General features: G+C 43.6%; 1 protein-coding gene across 1 annotated transcript in view; it reads left to right on the top strand.

Annotated features, from left to right (window-relative positions):
* The window catches only part of HACD3 (3-hydroxyacyl-CoA dehydratase 3), a 50,387-nt gene that overhangs the window by 15,449 nt on the left and 14,134 nt on the right, over positions 1-20,804 (top strand). The window contains exons 2-7 of the mRNA XM_017851097.1: positions 6,682-6,724; positions 9,370-9,443; positions 11,220-11,384; positions 13,177-13,228; positions 17,974-18,084; positions 19,713-19,840. Of these exons, the coding sequence (XP_017706586.1) occupies positions 6,682-6,724; positions 9,370-9,443; positions 11,220-11,384; positions 13,177-13,228; positions 17,974-18,084; positions 19,713-19,840 (573 nt within the window). The remainder of the gene's footprint in view (positions 1-6,681; positions 6,725-9,369; positions 9,444-11,219; positions 11,385-13,176; positions 13,229-17,973; positions 18,085-19,712; positions 19,841-20,804) is intronic.

Raw genomic sequence — 20,804 nt, 5'->3', positions numbered from 1 at the left:
CTGGATTGGATCCTGGATTTTTTTTAAAAAGTGTAAATATAGTGGCTTCAGGATAACCGCATCAAGAGTGCCATCAAGACTCACAGTTTATTTCCTCTTTCCCTGAATCTGGGCAGGCCTTCTGGCAGCTTAGTGAATAGAATGCTGGAAAATGATGCTGTGAACAGTTCCAGGCTTGCTCTTTGTAAGAGGACTGCCAGCTTCCACTTCTTCTCTCTTGGAGCACTTGCTCTTGAGACATTCCCTCTCGGAACTGAGCAGCCCTGCTGCGAGAGACCCAAGCCACATGGAATGGCCAAATATAGTTATTCTGGTCAACAGTTTTAGCTGAACTCCCCAATGACAGCCAACAACAATTAGGAGCTAAGTGAGCGACCCATCTTGAATATTCCAGCCCAATATACTATAGTCCCAGCCAACCTCACGTGGAATAGAACTATATAGCCGAGCCCAGTCAACCTGTAGAATCATGTAAGATAATAAAATAGTTGTTTTAAGTCAAGTTTTGGAGTAGTTGCGTTGCATTACAGTAAATAATAGAAACAATTGAACATCTTTGAGAGGATTCTTTATGTAGATTTTTTATTAGATAATATGGAGTTATTCTTAGGTATTAGAAAGCTTTGGTAATTATGCAAGAGAATATAATTTCTTAGGAGAGGAAATATTTGGAGGTGAAATATGATGTCTGCAGCTCATTTGAAATAATTCAGCAAAAAGGTATGCATATAAAAAGCAAATATTGGGAGCTTTCATTATGTTTTGTAGAATGGAGGCTACCCCTACCCTGAAAAAAAAACAAATATGACATTTAGCAATCAACTGGCAGAGGTATATGAGTTTTCATTATACTATTTTTTCTTTTTTTACTTGAGACAGGGTCTTGCTCTGTTGCCCAGGCTGGAGTTCAGACTGGTCCCAAACTCCTGGCGTCAAGGGATCTGCCTGCTTTGGCCTTCCAAAGTGCTGGGATTGCAGGCGTGAGCCACCACGCCTGGCCTATTTTTAAAATTTTTTTGTAGATTTAAAAGTTTTCAAAATAAAGCATTGGGGTGAAAAGGATCACATTAAAAATACAGTTTTGGGGTCCCCAGCAGCCACCAGTGTGCTCAGTGATTTGCTAAAAGGATTCGTGGGACTTAGTATATAATTGTACTCATGACTAAGGTTTGTCACAGCTGCAGAATACAGGACAGGATCAGCAAAGGAAAAAAAGCACAAGTGGAGTCTGGAGAAATCCATGTATAAACCTCTCTATCACTCTTCCTCCTGTGAGGGGTATACTTGAGCACGCTCCACCAGCGACGAAAAATGCAGTGACTTATGTATAACACTTCTGCCCAGGGAAGCCCATTAGTGATTGAATACCCATGATTTTTTTTTTTTTTTTTTTTGAGACAGAGTCTCACTCTGTCACCGAGGCTGGAGTGCAGTGGCCCGATCTCGGCTCACTGCAACCTCTGCCTGCTGAGTTCAAGCGATTCTCCTGCCTCAGCCTCCTGAGTAGCTGGGATTACAGGCGCACGCCACCACGCCTGGCTAATTTTTGTATTTTAAGTAGAGGCGGGGTTTCACCATGTTGGTCAGGCTGGTCTCAAACTCCTGACCTCATGATCCACCCACCTCAGCCTTTGGGATTACAGGCATGAGCGACTGTGCCCGGCCAAGTACCCATGATTTTTACTGGGGGCTTGTTACTTAGGTAACCTTGGCCTAACATGTACCAAAATTCCAGACTCCTAGAAGGAAAGTTGATATTCACCATAAATCACATTGTTTGTAGGCACAGTTTAGGAACATTGAACCACCCTTATTAGTTAGGGGATGGAGGAAGGCTGAGTTTCTCGATAGATGTCAGCCAAAGGCTGATCTTGGAAGCAGGCACTTTTAAAGACTGCAGCCTCAGGCCTGCTATGTTAACTCTTCTGCACACCTACTAATCACACAAATGGGAAGATAAATACTAATGATTTGAATGAGAAAGGAAACTCTTGTCCAAAGAGTTAGATAGCTTATTGTGAACTCTTTGTAGTTCTGCCAGAGATTCTGAAAACGGGATGAATTGACTTCAGTTCACTAAACAGTTATTGAGGCATTAGGTATATAGAGATGAATAAGACACAGTCCCTACCATCAAAGAACTCAGGTCAAGGCCGGGCGCGGTGGCTCAAGCCTGTAATCCCAGCACTTTGGGAGGCCGAGACGGGCGGATCACAAGGTCGGGAGATCGACACCATCCTGACTAACACGGTGAAACCCTGTCTCTACTAAAAAAATACAAAATCTAGCCGGGCGAGGTGGCGGGCGCCTGTAGTCCCAGCTACTCCGGAGGCTGAGGCAGGAGAATGGTGGGAACCCGGGAGGCGGAGCTTGCAGTGAGCTGAGATCGGGCCACTGCACTCCAGCCCCGGCGACAGAGCCAGACTCCGTCTCAAAAAAAAAAAAAAAAAAAAAAAAAAAGAACTCAGGTCAAGAGGGGCAGTTAAACGATCAACAATGATTATGGAACAGTGTGATAAGTATTATAGTAAAGGTGAATACAAAGTAGGAAGGAAGCTGTTGATTCTGATGTTAGGGTGAGGAGGAGGAAGAGGAATTAACATTTGACCTGAACTTTGAAAGAGAAGTAGTGTTCAACAGGCATGGAAACTTAGATGGGCACTCTAGTCAGAGGAAGAAAAGCAACCGGAATATGAATTCTTACTAGTTGCCAGGCTCTGTGTGTGCAGTTATAATTTAATCCTTACAACAGACCTGTGATGTAAGTGATTTTATTGTTATTTTTAAAATGATGGCTGGGCATGGTGCCTCATGCCTATAATCCCAGCAGTTTGGTAGGCTGAGGTGGAGGATTGCTTGAGCCCAGGAGTTCGGGACCAGCCTGGGCAACATAGTGAGACTTGTCTCTGCGAAAAATTTTAAAAAAATATTAGCCAGGCATGGTGATGTGGACCTGTAGTCCCAGATATTTGAGAGGCTAAGGTGGGAGTATCCTTGAGCCTGGGAGGTGGAGGCTGCAGTGAGCCGAGATTGCACCACTGCACTCCAGCCCTGGGTGACAGAGGGAGATTCTGTCTCAAAAAAAAAAAAAAAAAAAGAGAGTTACTGTGAATTTGAGTTTTCTTATTCCCTTTTCCGTATTCACTCCTTTTTTTTTTGAGACAGGGTCTTAGTCTGTCACCCAGGTTGGAATGCTGTGGTGCAATAAAAGCTCACTGCCGCTTTGACCTCCTAGGCTCAAGTTATCCTTCCAGCTTAGCCTCCCAAGTAGCTGGGACCACAGGCATGTACCACCACACCTGGCTATTTTTTTTATTTTTGTAGAGACAGGGTCTATGTTGTTCAGGCTGGTCTTGAACTCCTGGGCTCAAGTGATCCTCTTGTCTAGGCCTCCCGAAGTGTTGGGATTATAGGCATGAGCTACCTTGCCCAGCCACTCTCCTTCTCTTTTTTATTTTTTAAAAGAATTAGAGACAGGGTCTGACTACTTGCTATGTTCCCCTAGCTGCATTCAAACCCCTGGGTTCAAGTGATATTCCCACTTCAGCCTCCCGAGTAGCTGGGACTGTAGGTGCGTGGTACCAGGCATGGCTATTCACTCCTCTTCTTATAAGCAAAAGCACAGTTTCTTTTCTAGTAAGAGATGGACTAGGTTGTGTAGATTGAGCTTTCTATTAAAAACAACTGAAAGTATTGAATAAAATGTCTTAAAACATCAAAAGTTAACGAGATAGAAATGAAATTGGGAACTCAGAGAGATGAGCTGAACACGGAAACTGCTTTTGCCTTGCGAACATTTGCTGAACTAAGTGAATTTGAACTTCGGTTTTGACAGCCCGACAGGGTGCAGGTGCTAGAAGTAAGGTCAAAACCCGGCCTGGTGTGGTGGCTCACACCTGTAATCCCAGCACTTTGGGAGGCTGAGGTGGGTGGATCACAATGTCAGGAGTTTGAGACCAGTCTGGCCAATATGGTGTAATCCCATCTCTACTGAAAATAAATAAATAAGCCGGGTGTGGTGGCACACGCCTGTAATCCCAGCTACTCGAAAGGCTGAAGCAGAAGAATTGCTTGAGCCCAGGAGGCGGAGGTTGCAGTGAGCCTGGGGAACAGAGTGAGACTCCATCTCAAAAAAAAAAAAAAGTTATGTGCATCTAGTAACATTGCCTCAATCATATCTAAATTAACAGACGTACAAGGAGAAATAGACAAATTTATGATAGTGTGATTTCCCAGTGATTGATAGAACTAGAAGACAAAATTCAGTAAGGATATAGATTATGTGAACAAATAATTAACAGTAAACCTAATGGACATATAAAGAACATGGCCCCAACAACTCCAGAATACACATTCTTTTAAATGTACTGAGAGTGTTTACTAAAGTTGACTATATACTGCTTCCTAAACAAGTCTCCATACATTTGACAGGATTGAAATTACACAGAGAATGTTCTTTGATCACAATGCAATTGAGATAGAAATTAATAACATAAGGATAACTAGAAAATTGGAAATTAAGAAATCCGTCTCAACCCATGAAAAAACGATAATGGAAATTAGGATGTGAATGGAAAATACTATAATCAAAGCTTGAGAGCAGCCAAAGTCGGATTTGGTAGGAAATTTATATTCTTAGATGATTATCTTAGAAAAAAAATAGTCCGAAAATTAATGACCTTTGAATCTCCATTTCAAGAAGTTAGAAAAAAAAAATAGGCCGGGCACGGTAGCTCAAGCCTGTAATCCCAGCACTTTGGGAGGCCAAGACGGGCGGATCACGAGGTCAGGAGATTGAGACCATCCTGGCTAACACAGTGAAACCCCGTCTCTACTAAAAAATACAAAAAACTAGCCGGGCGAGGTGGCGGGCGTCTGTAGTCCCAGCTACTCGGCAGGCTGAGGCAGGAGAATGGCGTAAACCCGGGAGGCGGAGCTTGCAGTGAGCTGAGATCCGGCCACTGCACTCCAGCCTGGGTGACAGAGCGAGACTCCGTCTCAAAAAAAAATAAATAAATAAAAAGAAATAAAAAAGCAAATTCTCCGAAAGAAATTGAAGGAAGGAAAGAATAAAGATAAGAACAGACACAGAAAGCAGAGGTGGAGAAAATCAATTAAAAGGTAAAAATTCTTGAAAGATAATTAAAATTGGTAGACATATTGACAAGATTAAGACACAAGCCATATCAGTAATGAAGAAGAAGACATAACCATGAAAGCTACAGACATTTAAAAGCTAAGAGAATATTAGGCCCTGCACGGTGGCACACGCCTGTACTCCCAGCTACTTGGGAGGCTGAGGCAGAAGAATTGCTTGAACCCGGGAGGTGGAGGTTGCAGTTAGCCGAGACTGAGCCATTGCACTCCAGCCTGGGTGACTTTTTCAAAAAAAAGAAAGAAAATATTAAAACAAGTTCATATCAGATAAAATGGATAAATTCCAAGAAATAAAGACAGTTTCTATAAAAGAGATAGAAAACCTGGATAGCCTCGTAACCATTAAATACACGGATTCAATAGTCAAAAGTCTTCCCACAGGGAAACTTGCAGGTCTAAATGGCTTCACCTGGAAGTTCTACCAAGCATTTAAAGAAATACTTGCAGTTAATTATTTGTTAATCTGTTGCTACATAGCAAATCACCCAATATATAGTGGCTTAAAGCAACAATAATCGATTATTGTCTCTCACAGTTTCTGTGGGTTAGGACTTCAGGAGGGGCTCTGTTGGGTTGTTCTGGCTTGGAATCTCATGAGGTTGTGGTCAGATGACAGCTGTAGTTGAGGAGCACAGAAAGCTAAGCCCACAGAAGAAAAACAAACACCGTGACACTGGGAACGAGCTGCCTCTTGCTTATTAACCTTGAGCTGGAAGTAGGAGGTGAGTTGTTTCTCATCCACTGGAAAAAGTGTTGAGTAGTTTCACTTTAAATTGTGATGCTAAACTGAAGGTATGTAGCAACTTCTGGGAATCAGTGAGCAGTTTGGAGAATTTTGACCTCTCCCGAGTCTTGTTTCCTTTGGGGTTAAGAGGGTCTGGAGCCTCTAAGTTAGAGACACAGGCACAGCGTGTTTCATTTTCATTCACCACCTGCAATCCTCTGCCCTTTCCTCCACTTGTCGGAATTAATTTATCATTCAGGTTGCAGTACAAGTCTCACCTTTTGTGGAGCTTTTCCCCACCGCTGTATTCCCGTTTTGCTCTCTCTCTCCCTCTGTTAACTCTGCTAACACTTACTGCCTTTTACCACCTTTTTCGTCTTGACCATATGTTTCTTGATAACTATTTCATATCTTCTCACAGAAAGTGCCTCATCTGTCCCACTGGAACCTCTATTCTACAGCTCAGGGATTGAGTCCTGGAGATCTGTGTATTCCCGTCGTATCTCACATAGCACCTTGCATGATTGGCCATTCTCAGAATGGAGTAATTCAGTGCTTGACTGTTTCACAGAGCAGGTTAGGGTCCTTCTTGGCAGGAGTCTGCAGTCTTAGATAGGTACAGACAGACATAGAGAAAGCCTACACAGATGTGAATAAATGACTAAATATATTTCTGGGGGAGGCACAGAGTAGGAGGCTGAGTCCTCATGAGAGAAGGATGAGAGGAAGAAGCCCCTTGTTTAATCTCATTTTTTCTCTTCATTAAAATGCCTTCTTGCATCCTTGGTCTCTTTTCACAGAACCCTGCCATCAGCATCACTGAAAATGTGCTGCATTTCAAAGGTCAGTATCCCAGCAAATGCTCCCATCTCTATACACAGTTAAGGAGGTGTGGTGGTGGTTTCCCTTTTTTATTTTTTAAATGTATGTTTTACGATTTTTTGCTGATGTTCACTCCTCTGATCTTCATGAAGTAAGCTAAATTGTTTTGAAATATGTGATTAGAAAAGTCAAAGAATTGGTTTAAAATCCTGTTTCCCCCATGGAGAGGCAGTAGATACAGTGAAGAAAAAAAAAAAGAATCCTGGGTTAGAAATCAGGAGGCTTGCCTTCTAGCTGTAATTCTGCCACTGTCTTGGACAAGTTATTGACTTTTCTGGACCTACACAATGAAGATGCTGGGTTTTAATCTGTGTTTCTCAAACTCGAGGACCCGTGGACACCTAAGAATGTTTCCACAGGACTCTCAAGGGCTCATGGACCTGAGATTGAGAAACACGTGAAGAATTAAATATGGTCACTTTAAGTGATATTTGGCTTCACTGCAGCTGTGAACATAGACACATATACAGCTACTGATTGCATGGCAGTACTTGATTATGAAGTGGCCATCTAGATGATCCAGAATATGCTGCTTTTTTTTAAAAAAAAGATTATTATGAAAACAAAAAATAGAAATGTTATTTATTTATTTTGAGATTGAGTCTTGCTCTATCACCCAGGCTGGAGTGCAGTGGCACAATCTCGGCTCACTGCAACCTCTGTCTCCTGGGTTCAAGTGATTCTTGTGCCTCAGCCTCCTGAGTAGCTAGGATTACAGGCATCCGCCACCACGCCCAGCTAATTTTTGTATTTTCAGTAGAGACAGGGTTTCACCATGTTGTCCAGGCTGGTCTTGAACTCCTGACCTCAAGTGATCTACTCGCCTTGGCCTCTCAAAGTGCTGGGATTACAGGCGTGAGTCACTGTGCCTGTTTTTTTTTGTTGTTGTTTGTTTGTTCTGTTTTTTTAAAAAATATTTTTAAACATTTTTAAAAATAATAATTATTTATTACACCATTCCTAAGAAATTTTCTTGATGAGACTTTGTGGCTCCCTGATACTAGATTTGCAGACCAGTTTGAGAAACACTACTTTCTAGATGATGTCTCAGGCCTTTTCAACTCTGACAGTCTCTAATTCTATGAATCTGCCTCCGTCTGCCTTCTCCTCAGTCCATCAGCAGATTTACTGCTGTACTGGAGAGGGTGGGATCTGCATTCACTGTCACCCAGTGGGGTAGGATTCTCTCTGTTCCAGTTCCTGGGATTATTGGAGCATGAAGAGTTTCTGCTTTATGTGAAATTCCATCTACCGTAATATACTTGCATGAAAGTACAGCCTGGCTTTTGTATCTGCTTTTCAGGATGAGAGTAGTTACCACTCAGCTCAGGTTTTTTGGAAATTATATACATTTACATGAAATTTAAAGTGATAAAAGCATATCTTGCCACTTAGACCTTATATACTGTGCTACCTTAAGGAATTTATGGTCATAGAGAATAATTGCTACCTATGGCGAATATTAGGCAGGTTATTAGTCTACATATGGTCAGATAAGGGATGAGAGTCCCAGAAGGGAACCAAATGGTAAATGAATCAGAGAGGAGAGTGGAAGGGAGGTCCAGCAGCAGCTGCTGGGTCCAGCAGTCACTGGCACCTAGGCATGGTGCCAGCTTGAATTGGAGAAAGAAGCCATGTCAAGGCATAGGGATGAGGCATTGGCCAAGTCAGGTACTTCCCTCCTAGTTCCACCTGTCCTTCACAAGCTACAAAAGCTTGTATTTCTTTTACCTTGTTCCATTTGGGATGTACTAAAGGAGGAGTCAGCTTCTCCATCTCTCTCCCTGCTTGGGAGGTTTTAGATTCAGAGCTGTCCAAGACAATCCAGCATTTCCATGTGCCCTGCAACTTTCCTTAACCACGGTCAAGATGATACACCCACCAATTTTTGTCTGCTCTAGATTTACAGCCAAAGTAATTGTGAAAGTTAAATTTATATCTGTGTGGCCCCTTTGGCATTGCTTTCTCTATTCTTTTTCCTGCCTGTTATTTGTACAGGGTATCATCAGGGTCACAGTGGAAAATTGGGTAAATACTCCGAAACTGACATCAGAGGACATATGGAGATAAACTTACATCAAAGATTTGACCTGTCTAGCTGTTGAAGAGCTCTGCTCACAAGCCCCCACACATTTTAACAGGACCCATTAAGATTTTTGGACTACATTGCTTCTCAGCCTTTTGGCTATGATCAAGTGTAATATTCTTGCTGGGCATGGTGGCACATGCCTGTAATCCCAGCACTTTGGGAGGCTGAGGCGGGCGGATCACTTGAGGTCAGGAGATTGAGACCATCCTGGCTAACATGGTGAAACCCTGTCTACTAAAAACACAAAAAATTAGCTGGACGTGGTGGTGGGCGCCTGTAGTCCCAGCTACTTGGGAGGCTGAGGAAGGAGAATGGCATGAACCTGGGAGGCAGAGCTTGCAGTGAGCTGAGATTGTGCCACTGCACTCCAGCCTGGGTGACAGAGTGAGACTGTCTCAAAAAAAAAAAGAAAAAGAAAAAAAATGTTCACATACTTAGGAAAGAACTGCACCAAGCTGGCTTTTGGATGGCCTCACTCTGCTCAAATTTGCAATAACCCATATTTCTTTCTTTATAGCTCAAGGACATGGTGCCAAAGGAGACAATGTCTATGAATTTCACCTGGAGTTCTTAGACCTTGTGAAGCCAGAGGTATGTTCTTTCCTTTCTCACTTCCCTTCCCATTTTAGGAAATGAATACCAGTAGTTTAGTGAAATGGGGAGCAGGGTTTGTGGAGAGAAGAAGATAAAACCAAAGGGGAATAATAGAGTTCTCTTATTTGGAACAGAGCCCAGGTTTTAGCTGCAGAGGAATGGGAAAGTCAGAGACCCCGAGTTGAATGGGCCCTGCCATTTATTAGTGGTGTGATCTTGAACAAGTCTCTTCACTTCTTTGAGTTCCAGTTTTCTCATATGTTAAATGAAATTCTGGACTAAGTGATCTCCAGGGTTCCTTCTAGCTCTGATATTCAGGTTTTAGTGATGGCAGAGGAGTATGGCACCTGTTGAGAACAGAGTTACATAGGGTAGTTGAAGCCCCCACCAAGGGTTACTTTCATGTGACTTTGCCATAGGTGGGGTTGAGAAAAATAGAAATCAAAAGGGCAAAGGCAGCTGGTCTTCAGAAAGAATGCTACAGATATCATCGAAGCTTCTCTTCCCTTAGAGCCTGAGGAAGCTTCTCTCACAAGCAGGGAGAGAATCCAATAGATGGGGTATTTAGGTTTCTGGAATTACACTTAGCTCTGGGGACTTGAACTTCTTGATTTCCCTGCACAGGTGCTCAGTTGTTTTGAGAAAGCATTAATAATAACCAGTGGTATAGTGGGCAGAGAACCTGTCATGGGGCTTCCTTTGGAGACAAGGGAGAGGCCATGTAGACCAACAATGAGCTGGAATGGCCTATAAGAATTTGAGTTTAGTTGGGAAGACTCCCCAGATTGACCCCTGTGAAAAAGTCTGTAACTGATCCAATACAGTTCTGACCTTGATGCAGGTGTTTCTAAAACAAGAGTCTGCTGAGCCAGGGACAGTCATTTTCATGGGAGGAAAATGTATAAGCTGAGGGTGATTGGATGCAGTACCCTTGAGAGGGTGATTGGACGTAGTACCTTCCATGATGTGGCTGTGGCAGGAGGTTCATGCTAGTTTCCTCCAGCCTAACCAGGAACTATTTGCCTTTCTTATCCTGATATCCTCCTGTGTCATTCACTGGGGGAATCAGAGAAGGACATTATGTTCTTACCAGTTCTCCATGCCAGCCCTTGGTCTAGATCAACCTTTTTGGCACCAGGGTCCAGTTTTGTGGAAGACACTTTTTTCACAGATGGTGGGGTGGGGATGGTTTCAGGGTGATTCAAATGCATTACCTTTATTGTGCACTTGATTTCTGTTGTTATTGCATTGTAATATATAATGAAATAATTATACAACTCATCATAATTTAGAATCAGTGAGAGCCCTGAGCTTGTTTTCCTGCAACTAGACGGTCCCATCTGGGGGTGATGGGAGACAGTGACAGATGATCAGGTGTTAGAGTCTCATAAAGAGTGAGCAACCTAGATTCCTTGCATGCACAATTCACAATAGAGTTTGTGCTCCTATGTGAATTTTATGCCAATGCTGATCTGACAGGAGGCAGGCCTCAGGAGGTAATGCAAGTGATGGGGAGCGAGTGTAAATATAGATGAAGTTTCGCTCACTTGCCCACGGCTCAGCTCCTCCTGTGTGGCCCCATTCCCAACCAGTATTGGTCTGTGGCCCAGGAGTTGGAGACCCCTGGTCTAGATGTTCCCTTTGCATCAGGACTTGCAGTACCACAGAAAGAAGAATAAACATATCCTGCAGTTTCTCTGTACAGCGCCCCTGGCATGGTGCTGCTTTAGGGAACAGAAGAGGGCATTCTTACATTTTCACTTTTTCTCCTAGCCTGTTTACAAACTGACCCAGAGGCAGGTAAACATTACGGTACAGAAGAAAGTGAGTCAGTGGTGGGAGAGACTCACGAAGCAGGAAAAGCGACCACTGTTTTTGGCCCCTGACTTTGATCGTTGGCTGGATGAATCGGATGCGGAAATGGAGCTCAGAGCTAAGGTTAGTAAGGATCCTAGGATCTAGTCATTGAGGACAAATCATGGGGAACCCACGTCATTCAGGCCACTGCAGATACCTCTCAGGGTCTGAAAGAATAGCGACAAAGTTACAAATTCATTTAAAGACCTGGTGACGTGATTTTCAAGAAGTATTCACTATGTATTTTGTAGACTGTCCCTCAGTTGAAATCTGTCTGATGTTTCTCTTACAACTAGACTAAGGTGACAGATATTGAGAAGACCACAGAGGTAAAGTGCAGTTCTTATCACATCATATCAAAAGTACATACGGCTGGGCGTGGTGGCTCACGCCTGTGATCCCAGCACTTTGGGAGGCCGAGGCAGGCGGATCACAAGGTCAGGAGATCGAGACCATCCTGGCTAGCACAGTGAAACCCTGTCTCTAGTAAAAATACAAAAAATTAGCCGAGCATGGTGACGCACGCCTGTAGTCCTAGCTGCTCAGGAGGCTGAGGCAGGAGAATGGCGTGAACTCGGGAGGCAGAGCTTGCAGTGAGCCGAGATTGCGCCACTGTACTCCAGCCTGGGCAACAGAGTGAGACTCTGTCTCAAAAAAAAAAAAAGAGTACATACTATCAACATGACACATCACTGTTGATATTAACCATGGGTCAGCTGGCTTGAGGTGACGCTTATCAGGTTTCTCCACTATAAGGTTATTTTCCTCTTGCCACTCCTTGGAAGGAAGTCACTATGTGTAGCCTACATTTAAGGAGCAGGGAGTTATGCTTCCTGTCCTTTAGATGGAGTATCTACATAATTATTTGGAATTTTTCTGCATAGGAGAATAATTATGCATGTCTGTTGTCTCCCATTTATTTATTCAATCATTTATTTATATCATGTGGGTACGTGGTATTTATTTTATACTCTGAGTTATAAACTAATATTATTTATTTCGTTGCTCAGAATCTTCCAACTTTGGCACTAACTGGCCTTTAGTTATGTCCTCATCCTGCCCATCTTTCATTTGGCTTTTGTATCTTTTTGAGAAAGTGCCATCATTATGGGACTGTTTTTTTTTTTGTTTTTTTTTTGTTTTTTTTTTTGAGCACTTCCTTACTTTCTGGCACTATAAGCTGCTCCAGGCTTATCTTGTATGTACGTTTCCTGCTTCAGCCCTGGAACAGCCATTTCTTCAAGGAGCTCTGTTCTTACTGTAGAATAGTATTGGAAAGCAAAATCTGTGTGCCAGGTATGCTCATTGCTACCAGGTTGCCATTGCTTTTAGGTTGTCTTCACTGGCAGAACAAGAAAATACATGTTTGGATACTAACCCATGCATACACATACACCTGTAAATATTTCTGTATGGATCTATCTGTATCTCTATTAAGCTAAACGTGAGTTCATACTGATGTTGGAAACATGATCTTAGCTTCTGGAAAATTATACTAAAATCTAGAAATCTTGAAAATAAAATAGCAGTCTACTTCCTGCCTTAAACTTCTGTTTTATTTCTCTGACTGCAACAGATCTTCTCGATGTCCTTTCCAGCTTTAAGATTCCAAGGTCACTTGTCAGTTTGGAAGCCAGATGATTGGGTTAATTTTGTGAACAATGGATGGGCATCGTGTGATGCTAATGCTGCTTAGTAAGGAGGAGTCAGGCGTTTGGCCCTATGACCTAGAATATTTTTCCCGATGATGGCACTCACCCCAACCGGAGGAGGTGGCTTTGAGGAAGTCAGATTACTCAGCCAGCATATGGACTTTTGCAAGCATCTGGGAATTCTAACTTGTGTTCTTGGAAAACTTTTGTCTAAATTCTAGGAAGAAGAGCGCCTAAATAAACTCCGACTGGAAAGCGAAGGCTCTCCTGAAAGTAAGTTGCGCTGCTGCCATGGTAGTTACCAGTTAACTTGTGCTAGTGTTGGAAGTATGGATAATTGTGATGTGGCCAGAGAGCTAATGATTTCATCCCGGTGAGCTGTGTGGGTGAGTTTATGAAAAACCCTTTAGGTCTAGTGCTTAAGGTCTGCACCACCCACGTCAGAATCCTTACCTTTAATATTTCCTTTGTGTTTTGGGTGTTATTTCGTGAGTACACCAAGGCTAGTATAACAGAATAAAAGAACTCCTGGACTGGCCTCATGGCAGATGGCAACCAAATCCTGCAGACTTGGGGAAATGATTGCATGGGTCCAAGGCTGCACTCCTTCAGCCTGGTGTTTTTCTCCCAGCTGAACTCTCAAAGGCTGTATGATACGTAAGTGTGGTTGTCAGCCTGAAAGATGGAGAGTATTCTGTATAGTCCTGCTATTCATTAACCTTTAACAAATCAATTTCTGTTTCCGTCTAACCACTTTAAGCAGGAAGCTCTGTAAGTGTATTATCTTCTGGGTGATGTAGTTAGATTAAATTCAGCAGCTATCTGTTAAAGTCATGCTGTGTGGCAAGCATTGTGCTGGGCCCTTGACTGAGAGCCAGAGGGATCCATCGTAGCGCTGGTACTCAACAGGGCTTACAGTCTTATTGGGAGAACTTCAGGTCTAGGTAAAACTACCTCTGAAAAGCAGAATGAAATAAGTGCTTCTTATTTGTTCTAAGTTGAAATTTTTCAGATTTTAGTGGTACTTATCTAGCATGCCATAAATAAGGGAGGGGAAAGTTTTGGAGCAGTACTTTTCAAACTGTGTTCCATGGTACCCCAGGGGGTTCCCAGAGATGCTTGGGAGGAGTAGATCACACGAACAGGTCTACCTCAGTCAGAGCAACTCTCTTTTATGTGGTTGGCATGTCGAATAAGGTTTCTTTTGAGAAGGGAATTGTAAAAAAGATTGGGGAGGCCGGGCGCGCGTGGCTCAGCTGTACATCCAGCACTTTGGGAGGCCGAGAACGGGCGGATCACGGATGGTCAGGAGATCGAGACCATCCTGGCTAACCCCCACGGTGAAAACCCCGTCTTTGACTAAAAGAATACAAAAAACTAGCGGGCGAAGGGTGGCGGGCCTGTAAGCACGTTACTCGGGAGGCTGAGTCAGGATTGAATGGCGTGAACCGGGAGGCTGGAGCTTGCAGTGAGCTGAGGATCCGGCCCCACAGCACTCCAGCACGGGTGACAGAGCGGAGACTCCGTCTCAAAAAAAAAAAAAAAAAAAAAAAAAAAAAGATTTGAATAGCCACTACCTTAGGGGAATATTCTTTAGGAAAGCTGAGGAGGGGAGAGGGATTAGGTGGAGGCAAAGAACTAACAACATAAAAAGCCACTTGAGATTTCAATTAATTTTTGGCTGTTTTAAAGGATAAAGCTTCAAGAAATAGATAAAAATTCCTAGAACTATATGGTTTTTTGGTGTTAGGGTAAAGCTTTTAACTGGTTTTATCTAAATTCATAAAGTCTTTCGAAAAGAAAGTTCTTCAGTGGTGCGGAAGTGTAACAGATTTTGTAGTTTTGAAGAAGAAAGTTTTAATTAGCGTAATGTGCTGGAAGTCTGACATTTTTTGGAGTCTTAGGACTAAAGGCTGTGTTTGGTTTTTTTTTTTTTGAGATGGGGTCTATACTATGCTGTCCAGGGCTGATCTTGAGATCCTGGGCTCAAGTGATCGTTCTACCTTCAGCCTCCCGAGTAGCTGGGATCCACAGCATGTGCCCTGGCTTAGGCTGGTTTTGATTGACCAATTATTAAATGGTGATTATTTGAGGGACCAACCCAGATGTCTTTTGCAGAACATCTGTATTCCTAGGAATCAAATATAAGCAGCAAAAATCTGAACACCACAGATCTTCTCTTAAGAAACTGTCCTTTTCTTTACCCTACTCCTTTGGAGCTCAACCATGACTCTGTTAAAGCTCCTTGTTTTCTTCCCTTTACTCTGTAATGGCTGTACATCTTCATGAATCTTAGGCTGCGAGACAAAACTTTAATGTGCCGTTTATTTTCCATGTTGGTGTTGAAGATTGTGCCTCCTTTTGGTTTATGCTCTCTCGGTCTACCATCTTTTCGAAAGCTCAGATCAGCCAAGTCATGTTGGCTTCATCGCTGTAATCCCAGCACTTTGGGAGACTGAGGGTGGGAGGATGTAGTCCAGGGAGTTCGAGATTCAGGCCGGGGCAACGTAGCAAACTGTGTTTCTAGCAAAATACGATAGGAATATAGAAATGTAGCCAGGGTGGGGTGGCACAGACCTGTAGACCTAACTACTTGGGAGGTGAGTGGGAGGATGGGTGGACCCAGGAGGCGTCAGGGCTAGCAGAGAGCTATGGTCCCCACACTGCATTCTAACCTGGGCAACAGAGTGAGGACGCTGTGTTAAAAAAAAGAAAAAAAGAAAAAAAAAACAGAAAGCCAGATCAGATACCAGCTTATCCATGTAGACTAGCTTGATGGCCACTTCTCCAGCCTAATGTCATTCTTTTCCACCTTGAAAGTTTCACACAGACAATTACTTGTCACTCCCCACCTGGGTATTACAGTTTTTTAGATTGTAAGCTCTGAGAGGCAGCCTTGAACTACCTTTGTATCCAGTAGTTCTTTCTCACAGTACCTGCACCCCATTGTAGGTATTCAGTTATATGCTTGGCTTGAATGAACTATAAACCAAATATCAGAATTGGTTTTTTATTATACTGTATCTATCTCTGTGAGCTAGTCTGACCTCAGTGACCTTAAAGAAATTCCAAAAGAAAAAACTATGGATTATATTAAGATGACTGGAGGGTCAGTATGGGTGGCTCGATGCCGTGTAATCCCAGTACTTTGAGAGGCCAAGGTGGGCAGATCACCTGAGGTCAGGAGTTTAAGACCACCCTGGGCCAACATGATGAAACCTGTCTCTGGCTAAAAAATACAAAAATTAGCCGGGCATGGTGGTGGGTGCCGTAATCTCAGGCTACTCGGGGAGGGCTGAGGCAGGCAGAATTGCTTGAACCGGGAGGTGGAGGTTGCAGTGAGCCGAGATCGTGCACTGCCACTCAACCTGGGTGACAGAGCAAGGACTCCATCTCAGAAGAATGGAGTAGTAAATAATAAAAATAACTGGACGCAGAGCTGAGGAAATCTTTTCCTTTTTGTTAATGCCTCTTCAGATGGCCATTTTTTTTTGCCAGGTGTTATGGAAAAAATACAACACTACAACACTCAGCACTGCTTTTTCCTATTTTCTTTTTTTTTTTTTTTGTTTTTTTTTTGAAGGCGGAGTCTCGCTCTGTCACCAGGACTGGAGCGCAGTGGCCGGGATCTCAGCTCAACTGCAACTCCGCCTCCCGGGTTACGCCATTCTCCTGCCTCAGCCTCCCGGGCAGCTGGACTACAGGCGCCCGCCACCCTCCGCCCGGCTAGTTTTGTATTTTTAGTAGAGACGGGGTTTTCACCATGTTAGCCAGGATCGGTCTCGATCTCCTCGACCTTGTGATCCGCCCGTCTTCGGCCTTCCCAAAGTGCTGGGATTAAACTTTTTCCTATTTTCTTACTCAACAACAATCAACACAGAAGACTTCTGTGTCCAAGTGTGTGGGTTTTTTCCCCCCACACACCAAGCAAGCAATGAGTTCTGCAGCAGACACCAGCTGAGTGCCCTCTGATTCAATTCCGACACTATTTACCTAGAGATAGCATCAGATTCCCACAGATGAAGGGCTCAGTCTCCAAGACACCCTCCTGCCCCCAGCCTGTCCCGAGTCTGGGCCTCCAGAACTTGTGACCAATAGGCTGTAAATTACAGTTCCCACAACCCGCTCCTGGGGTTTGATTGATTTGCTAGCGTGGCTCCACAGAACTCAGGGAAACAAGTTTGTTGGTTTATTGTAAGGGATATTATGAAGGATACAGATGAAGAGATTAGGAGGAAGTATGGAGGAAGTGGCGCGGAGCTTCCATGCCCTCCCCAGGTGTGCCACCCTCCAGGAACCTCCATGTGTTTAGCTGTCTGGAAGCTGACCAAACCCTGTCCCCTTGGGCCTTTTATGGAGACTTCATCTGATAGGCATGACTGAAGCATGTTGAACTGTGTTGAAATGTGATTAGACAAAAGGGGTCTGACCTAAACCCCACAAGGCCTGTCTGTCCAGATTCTTCTCAGCCTCTCTGTGCAGTGTTCCTTCCTCCAGAGTATGAAGCAAGACCCTCTCTGGAATGAGGGTCTTAGGACCCACATTCAGATTAGAGTCGTGCCGTGGGCAGCTGAAAGGAAGGCAGGGAAGGTCACAGAGGAAGATTCTGTTTTCTGAGGCCTAAAGTGTCCCAACATTATAACAAAAAACTATAACAAGGGTTGTGGGAGTTATGAGCCAGAAACTGTGGATGAAAACCTATATGTACATATACACATATCATAATATCACACCAGGGGTAATATTTTTTTCTTGGGTTTGTTATGTCTGTATACCTATTCTTCAAGGCTGGGACAGGAAGTCCTGCTGAAAATAAACGCTGGAGAGCAATGTTCCTTGTATGTTTCTCTGTGGGAGTAGGAGCCCAGACTGGTGAGGACCAGGACCAGGTATTTGTGTGGGAGCTTAGGAGCATTCAAGAAGGAAAAAGGGTTGAAGTCATCCAGATATGCCTCACACACCTCTCTCCTGCTGGGACTATTGCTTTTAATAGCTTACTGCTTTGCTTTGCTTTACAGCTCTTACAAACTTACGGAAAGGATACCTGTTTATGTATAATCTTGTGCAGTTCTTGGGATTCTCCTGGATCTTTGTCAACCTGACTGTGCGCTTCTGTATCTTGGGAAAAGGCAAGTAAGAAATTTTTGGATTAATTTTCCCTTTCTCAGTAGTTTGGCCCAGTATTCACTCTCTGCCTTTGGTGTTAATAATAACCGCTGCATTTGTGTAGCACCCTCTACTTTTTGCTGTGCTTTCATAGCTCTTATTTCCCATGACCTTGTGAAATAAGCTGACTGGTATTCTTTCCATTTAACAGGTAATAAAAATATAGGCCTAGAGATGGTCAAAAATGGTTCACATCCATAGCTAGCCAGAGCCACATCTTGGGCTAGAATCCTTTTGTATGTTCACTAACAACTAAATAAATTGATGTGATACTTCCAGTGCCAAAGTTAAGCAAGGCCAAAAGAGTTCTCACCCTTGTGGAGCCTAAATAGGTTCTAAAATGAACTAGTCTAAAACAGAATAAAAAGAGTATCATAAATATATTAGTTCTTCTTTTTTTTTTTTTGAGACGGAGTCTCACTCTGTCGCCCAGGCTTGAGTGCAGTGTCATGATCTTGGCTCACTGCAAGCTCCGCCTCCTGGGTTCATGCCATTCTCCTGCCTCAGCCTCCCGAGTAGCTGGGACTAGAGGCACCTGCCACCACGCCTGGCTAATTTTTTTTTTTTTATATTTTAGTGGAGACAGGGTTTCACCATGTTAGCCAGGATGGTCTCAATCTCCTGACTTTGTGATCTGTCCACCTCAGCCTCCCAAAGTGCTGGTATTACAGGCGTAAGCCACCGTGCCTGGCCCAATTCTTCTTAAATTAATTTATGTGTTTAACAGGATTCTGGCTTTGACCAGTGGCATTCCATTGGTAAATGCCAATGGGAAATTTTTGAGAATTTGATCTAAAGTATTCTGAAACTTTATTTGATGAATAAATAGGTAATAAAATTTAGGAGAAGAAAGAGTAATGGGAGAGGATTTTTCTACCTGATAATGAAAGTATGGACCAGGTGTAATAGCTCATGCCTGTAATCCCAGCACTTTAAGAGGCCGACATGGGAGGATCTCTTGAGCCCAGGAGGTTGAAGCTGCAGTAAGCCATGATCATGACACTGTACTATAGACTGGGTGATGGAGCAAGACCTTGACTCTTAAAAAAATGAGAAAGGTGGCCGGGCGTGGTGGCTCATGCCTGTAATCCCAGCACTTTGGGAGGTCGAGGTGGGCGGATCACGAGGTCAAGAGATCGAGACCATCCTGGTCAACATGGTGAAAACCCTGTCTCTACTAAAAGTACAAAAATTAGCTGGGTGTGGTGGTGTGCGCCTGTAGTCCCAGCTACTCAGGAAGCTAAGGCAGGAGAATCACTTGAACCCAGGAGGCGGAGGTTGCAGTGAGCTGAGATTGCACCACTACACTCCAGCCTGGCAACAAAGTGAGACTCCATCTCAAAAAAAAAAAAAAAAAGAGAAAGGCATATAAGGTGTACGTGTTAACTTTCTGGTAACTGGTAGAGCTGACTGTTCTTGACCCCAGTGGCCTGCACCCTTCCTGCTTAGTTAAGTAAGAAACTCGAATCTGACTGGATGTTTGTTATTCCTTTCCTACAGTTATTTTCATGAAAGGAGTGAGCTAGTTTGAGAAATAGTTCTGTTGGAATTTACCAACTGATTCACCCTTAATGTATATTTTTGCCCATAGAGTCCTTTTATGACACATTCCATACTGTGGCTGACATGATGTATTTCTGCCAGATGCTGGCAGTTGTGGAAACTATCAATGCAGCAATTGGAGTCACTACGTCACCAGTGCTGCCTTCTCTGATCCAGGTATTGAATAGTTGAGCTAAAGGGTGGGTAATGGAAGGTCCCATTATTTGTCTAGTAGGTATGTGGATTAGTCCATTTTCATGCTGCTCATAAAGACATACCCGAGACTGGGCAATTTACAAAAGAAAGAGGTTTAATTGGACTTATAGTTCCATGTGGCTGGGAAGGTCTCACAATCATGGTGGAGGGTGAAAGGCACTTCTTACATGGTGGCGGCAAGAGGGAATGAGGAAGAAGCAAAAGCGGAAGCCCCTGGTAAACCCATCAGATCTTGTGAGACTTACTCACTATCACAAGAATAACATGGGAAAGACTGGCCCCCATGATTCAATTACCGCCCCCTAGGTCCCTCCCACAACACGTGGGAATCCTGGGAAATACAATTCAAGTTGAGATTTGAATGGGGACACAGCCAAACCATATCATTCCACTCCCGGCCCCTCCAAATCTCATGCTCTCACATTTCAAAACCAATCATGCCTTCTCACCAGTCCCCCAAAGTCTTATTTCAGCATTAACCCCAAAGTCCACAGTCCAAAGTCTCATCTGAGACAAGGCAAGTCCCTTCTGCCTTTGAGACTGTAAAATCAAAGCATACTAGTTACTTCCTAGATACAAGGGGAGTACTGGCATTGGGTAAATACAGCCATTCCAAATAAGAGAAATTGGCCAAAATAAAGGGGTTACAGTGCCCATGCAAGTCTGAAATCCAGTGGGGCAATCAAACTTTAAAGCTCCAAAATGATCTCCTTTGACTCCAGGTCTCACGTCCAGGTCACACTGATGCAAGAGGTGGGTTCCCATGGTCTTAGGCAGCTCTGCCCCTCTGACTTTGCAGGGAGCAGCCTCCCTCCCAGCTGCTTTCACAGGCTGGCATTGAGTGTCTGTGGCTTTTCCAGGTGCATGGTGCAAGCTGTCAGTGGATCTACCATTCTGGGGTCTGGAGGATGGCGGTTCTCTTTTT

Source organism: Rhinopithecus bieti, unplaced genomic scaffold (assembly GCF_001698545.2).
Source record: "Rhinopithecus bieti isolate Rb0 unplaced genomic scaffold, ASM169854v2 scaffold_31548, whole genome shotgun sequence".
NCBI classification, from domain to species: domain Eukaryota; kingdom Metazoa; phylum Chordata; class Mammalia; order Primates; family Cercopithecidae; genus Rhinopithecus; species Rhinopithecus bieti.
The sequence above is the reverse complement of the archived record's forward strand: the minus strand, read 5'-3'. Positions and strand labels throughout refer to the sequence as shown.